Below are 6,466 nucleotides of genomic sequence, written 5' to 3'. Positions count from 1 at the left end.
AGCTACAAAAGGGTACATACAACCAAGCATTTAACAAATTATACCCACCCCGATTTCTTCTCTAGCATTGCTCTATCGGGTCTTCGTTCAAATCACGGTAATACTACTTCATTTTTGGAAGCGAAGTGTCCAATAAAAGCTCATAGAAACCACTCAATGAAAAGATAAGATACTACCTTAAAAACTGGATCTTCAGTTTTGGAAGCCAGGTGTCAAATAAAAGGTCATAGAAACCACTCAATGAAAAGATAAGATACTACCTGAAAACTGGAGTTGCGAGCATAGCTTGTTTCGCCTTGGCCATGCTTCATATGCACAGCCTGTTTGGAGGCCATGGCTCTGTCTAGTGCAAGCTAGGCTAAAGTCCTAGACTACAGGTTTGAATCTGCAGGAAACAGGTTGGTGGTGTAAGTACTAACAATGAAGTAGCACTTAAATATCTCGCTTTCCTGGGACCATTCACAATGGCCGCTGGTACGGTGCTGACAACGTTGTTCCACTTAAATCTGGCAATGACGTTTCAGAAATGGAAAGTAGCATATATAGAATCTTTTCTTTCAGTGGTATTGTTTTCATATATTTATTATTTACAGTGACAGTAGTTAATTATTCTTCAGCGCTTATGCAGAGTAACCTTGCTATTGGGGAGATAACAAGTCATGCTTAGAGTACATATGCGGAAATCTTTTATCTAATCCTCATCGAAAATAGGGAAGATGCGGAATAATACTCGGCTTTAGCAAAAATCAATAACTTGTAAAAGTAGACATTAATGTATACTCCATATGTCGCAGCATAGTCAACCAAGTCACCTTCACCAAAATAGAGGCAAACTCGAGCACTCCTTCTCGACAGGCACATCCATGGGTGTCTGCTTTGAAAGCAATAGGAGTGCTCAAGACCACAATTTTTAGAGCCTTTCTGACCCAACTTGAACTTCCGTTCCATGCAAATTTCCATGGCATGGCAATAACACGCATCTTCTTAAGCTACATGGCTCGTCAATATTGGCACGAAAGAGCTGAATTCTCTCAAGTGACACACCACTAAGCACAAACAATCTGAGAAATAATTCAAACTGACTCTGCACTTTTGATATGATAAAATTTATCTTGCTCTCGTTTCATGATCCTCATGTTAACAATTGGAACATAGCAAATCATTCAGATGCCTCGCTTATGGCCAGTCATTGCAATGAGAGAACCCTGCAAAACTTATTAATTACTAGCTCCTCGTATGATCAAGTCCAGGATTTGAGGTCGTTGTTAGTTGGCAAAGATGGCTCAGAAAAAAATGGTTGTAACTAGCAGGAAAAAAAGTACAGGTGCAAAATCGCAAGAGCTAACAATGAAAGCAAATAAAAGAAAAATCACAGCCGTTCGCTACAACAGGAGGGCTGGCTGTACAAGGAAGGGAAGGGACACTACGTAGCCTTTGAGAGGAGTTGCTGCACAGCATTAGGCCTTCATCAATTAGACCGGCAAGGTTGCAGAATACTCTCTCCGTCCGAAAAAGAATATCCCAAACTTGACCCTCAAATGGATGTATAGAACGAGCTTTTCTTCTATTGCGCTCGTTCCAGATATGCCAAGCGACATATGACACCACAACTTTTGTCCTTAAGACAGGAAACAAAGCAGTAAAGCCAAGGGAGAAATGGTCCCAGCCTGAAGAATGCAATGGGCACCAAGCCAGGATCCTTGCGGCCTCTCAGGTGCCAAACGTGAAAGGACACATGTAACATCCCAATTTTCAATTTGGATGTTATACTTAGATCATTCATATGCATTCATATTTTATTGCATTTTGTTGTTTAGTTGTGGTTGCATTTTTTTTTTGTGGGGGATTGCATTTTGATCCAAGAGGCCTTAAGCTACTCAAGGACCAATTTGAGTGAGTTGGATGTTTCACAAAAAACCAGTTTTGATTTATCAAAATTTGGTAATTGGATTAAAATGTTTTTCAAGTTTTTTTCCAAATATTTTAGAAAATAAAGAGAGAAGATAATATGACTTCTTCAAATCAGTAGAAAATATTGGAAATTTAATTTTGAATTGTTGAGAGTTTATTCGATTTTATTCGCTAGTTTATTTCTTTCTTTAGCTGAGTAATTAGAACTGTAATGTTTATATTTTAGTTAGGCATATAAGTCCAGAAAAATGTTCATGAGGTCATATATAAGGCCATTTAGCTACGCGAATTTTTTTGAAATTTTTAGGCTTATATTTATATTTTATTTGAGTGTTTTAGCCTCTAGGATTTTTTTTAATTCAACTGGGCCGCCCGAGCCGAAGCCAGGTCAAGGCCCAGCGCGTCACCGCCTCCGCCTTCCTGTGCTGCCGCTGGACTCCTCCCGGAGTCCGAGCTCGGCCCACCGCCGCACAACCCAGTCCCCAAGTCAGGCCCCTCCCCGACCCCTTTATATACTCCCGCCCCGCCGCCTCTCCTTCCCACCTCAGCTGCGGCCACCGCCTCAGCCGCGGCCGCCGCCGAGCCCGCGCCGTGCCGCCGCTGCTTGCGTTGCCGCCCGACGCCGCCGCTGCTGCTGCTGCGCCCACGTCGCCGCCGCCCGTTGTCGCCGCCAAGCCCCGCTGCCTCGCGGGGCCGCCGCCCGCCTCGCGAACCGCCGCCATTGTCGGATTCCTCGTCGCCGGTCGAAACCGCGAGAACCGGTATAAAACCGTCCCGGTTCGCCGGTCTTTTCTTGGTTTTTTTCGGTTTAGATTAGATCGTTTTTTATTTTTAGTTCGTTAATTAGTGAATGTTCACCCGTTTAGATCTGTTAGCGAACGAATTCGTTCGTTAGTCCCTGCTAGCGGACGTTCGTCCGATAGATTTTTCTTTTTCTGTTTATTTTCGGCCAGGGACCTATCCGTGAATTGTTTTATCGTAGTTTAGCCCCTCTATCCAGTAAACCAACTTGAACATGATTTTGACAAATTAAGGGCCTGTTCGGTAGCTCGCCAGCTCCCAGCTTCCACGAATCCGCGAGGGAAGCTGGCCCGAACGACCCAGCTCCAGGAAGCTGGCTTCCCAGATCGAAGCAGCATCGACATACAAAAACTTGGAGCCGCAGTTTTGTCGATCCCAGAAGCTGGATTCCTAGAGTTGGCATTATTTACGACCAGATGCCACCGGAAAGTGACTCACGTACTGGTTCGTTATGTTTCCCTCCGATCTGGGCCAAGCCCATCCTCTCTCCTCCCGTTCCACACCGATCTACCTGTTGAGCCGACTGGGCTCCAGCCCGCCCAGGCAGGCCGGCCTGCTAGCGTGATGAGAAGCCGAAGTGATCGAGCCGAGCGGTTTTCCATCGATCCCGACTCGTGGAAGAAGTTGGCAATCGAAAACAGAAGCTGGATTTAAGGATTTCCTGGAGCCAGGAAGTTGCCTAACAGGCCCTAAAATTTGAGTTTAGTTCAGATTAGTATTTGATCTTGTTTAGTTTGTATCTTGAGTTTCGTAGCTCCACTTGAGTTGATTCTTTTTGCTAATCGTAGCTAATCACATATACCTACTATTAATATCTAATCCACATAAAATAATGCTGTTAGAATTTGTTTTATGTTTAGATTAGTTATGTGCTTGTTTTGAGTTTTATTTGGATCTTTTTTTGATTTTTTCTTTGCATCATTTGCTTGACTGCTTATGTATGCTATTGTTTGTTTACTATAGATTTTTTGGAGTGCGAAGCTTGTTACTACGAATCTCTAGAGTTTTCCTTTCGTCAGCAAGGCAAGTTACACTTTGATCATACTTTCTATATCCAGTTTTTACTATGCATTAGTTTTGCCCCTCAAATATTTGCATGCTTAGGATTGGGAACATGTGGTTTGATTGTAGTTCACGAGGTAGGAATCTATTACCTTTGATCACCCTGGGAATATACGTTGTGCTCTTATATTGCTTAGCCATGCTCATAGACGGGGTTGGATCGTGATACACATGGAAGTTGTGAGAGATAGTAATTTTTGGATAACATTATGGTGGCAACTTTAATACACATCTAGGTGGATTGGTTGGGGCACCTGGAGAAACTAGTGCTTGCCCGTTTGGAAAATCCCGGAGTACTCATGTGGTTTTTCCTCGGTTCACCACCCAGGCTCAAAGGGATCATATGATATTTCATGCCTAGAAATTTCCATGTGCAGTCACAAGCCATTATGGGCTCTGGCATAGTTGAGTAAATTGTGTGAGGTCTTGAAGAGGTGGACTAGTAGATGTAGGGGAAAGTAGGTGTACCGGTCTACCCAGAGTAGAGAGTTAATGCTTCAGAAAGACTATGTCTCGATCTTTCGATCATGGATGCGGTCGAATCTTGGGGGGGGGGGAGTGTGCAACCTCTGCAGAGTGTATAAACTAATCATGGTTAGCCGTGTCCCTTGTTATGGACATCTTGAGTATCTGGAAGTGGATATTATTGTTGATCTCATCACTCCTTAATTAATGAATTGGGTTTAATGATGATACTTTGATTAAGGTTTGGATTTGAATTGGAGGAACCTTCTCAAATACTGGTTTAACTTTGTAGTAAATAAAATTTATTCCTTTGTTGTAGGAAAAAATTAGCTTTATGCAAAACATTAAACTTAGAGCCTCCACCAGCCAAATATGCATGTAGATATAGTTTCTTGCATTCATTTGCTTTACAGTGTAACTCAACAGCATATTCCATGTGCTGACCTATGCGGCTGCAATGTCTCATGTTGCAGAGTTTTCCGACGAAGAATAAGGTGCGATAGGTCGTTGTCATGCAATCATCTATGCCATTGGAGTTGATGGACTCATTTATCTTTGAAGCTTCCGTAGTTATATAGTTTAGATGGCCTTCAGCCATACTATTTGTGTAACTGATATTCTTTATGAGGACCTCGATGTAATAACTGTGTGATTGAACTCTGTTATAATTCCTTGAGTACTGTGTGTGTCAGCATATCGATGCAGGGATGACACTTAAGCACATAGACTTTGGTCCATTGGGATCGTGGTCGCTACAAGATGGTATCAGAGGACACGCTGACTGTAGGACGCGACCACTAGAAAAAACCACATGATACTCTTCTTTGCTCATTTCTAATTCTCCTCTATTTCTACTCTATAGATGGCGGACCCCAGGAACAAGTTCACTCAACCGGATGATGACACCCCTTTCAGACGACACTTGTAGGAAGTCACGAAGTACCTGAACATTGGACTACCAAGCTTCACTGGAACATTCTCTTCAACTTTACCAGAAGAGGAGCGCTGGAGGATCAAAATTCGTATACCTGGGAGGACATTTGCACCAACAACGGAACCCATTGATTTTACCTTGGATGCACCAAGTTGGAACTTGGGAAAGAGCATGGCAGCTCACATCACTTTTGGACGCATTTGTGAGGTGTACCACAAGGAGCTTGAAGACACCGTCTATCAGATATGTGGACGCCGAGAGGAGGTGTCGGCGTCCTGGATTCGGGGGTATCCAGCCCTGCCTGCCTGCGGCCCACCACGTGGCTTCATCGACGGCCTGGTATGGCCTAGCTTCAACACCAACACCGCAAGACCCTCGCGAGGGGCCAAGCCTCGCGAGGCGGACAACGCCAAGACCCCTGAAGGAAGTGGCCTCCTCAGGAGAGCTCCTGAGGGGCGGAGAGTCCTATGCAGCTACCTCATGAGGCTCAACTGAAGTGAGCCATGACGACCAAGGCTAGGCGGGCGCCACGCGGGTGCAGAGCGCAAGTTTGCTCTTCAGTGCAAGGGAGGCAAGCCACATGCGCGGAGTCTCGAGGAATCAGCCAAAGGTTTCCATTCTGGTGCAACAAGACCAAGACCGCCAGGACGGAAGGACGGAGGTCATCACTGAGCCCACCGCAACATCACGACCAGATGCTTTCCGCAGGCGAAGACTACTTTTGTTAGGATAGACTATACTACCTGTCCCCTTTCAAATCCCGCTGTTGTGGAATCCCTTCCCGCTCATATTTGGGAAGAGGACCAACGCCACTATATATAGGACTAGCCACCACCATAGGAGGGGGACCGAGATCAGAACAAGCGGAACACCACACCAGCTCAAGAACACCTCACCTCCCGAGGCTTGTTCATCCACTGTACTAGTTCATCCATAGCCCCTCGAGGCAATCCACCACACCACACTGGATTAGGTATTACACCACAACGGTGGCCCGAACCAGTATAAATCTCTGTGTCTTTGTGTCTCTTGAGCTCTACGCGCTAGGCTAGGGAGGATCGCGAGTAGCCAGGCTGGACAGGTTGAGATCTCCGCACGCACCCCAGAGTTTGAACCTCTCAAGGGTTGCCGGATCCCTAAATCCGACATTTGGCGCACCAGGTAGGGGTGCGTCGGATCCTCTCTTCCGTCGACCAGTCCTTTGGCGCTCCACCGACGCCATGGCCGACACCCCGAGAGCCCACGTCGAGCACTGGGTCGTCCAGACCTCCTTGGCAGCACCCACCGGCGAAG

At 45.6% G+C, this 6,466-nt stretch overlaps 1 protein-coding gene across 1 annotated transcript in view; it reads right to left on the bottom strand.

Annotated features, from left to right (window-relative positions):
- LOC123066487 (inactive anthranilate O-methyltransferase 1-like) overlaps positions 1-494 on the bottom strand; it is a 2,662-nt gene extending 2,168 nt beyond the window's left edge. Inside the window, exon 1 of the mRNA XM_044489556.1 lies at positions 261-494. Within this exon, the coding sequence (XP_044345491.1) occupies positions 261-335 (75 nt within the window). The 5' untranslated portion in view covers positions 336-494. The remainder of the gene's footprint in view (positions 1-260) is intronic.
- Between the last annotated feature and the right edge of the window lie 5,972 nt (positions 495-6,466).

This window comes from Triticum aestivum, chromosome 3B, assembly GCF_018294505.1.
Source record: "Triticum aestivum cultivar Chinese Spring chromosome 3B, IWGSC CS RefSeq v2.1, whole genome shotgun sequence".
In the NCBI taxonomy this organism is placed as follows: domain Eukaryota; kingdom Viridiplantae; phylum Streptophyta; class Magnoliopsida; order Poales; family Poaceae; genus Triticum; species Triticum aestivum.
Note: the sequence above shows the minus strand (reverse complement) of the source record. Positions and strands in the feature narration are given on the sequence as shown.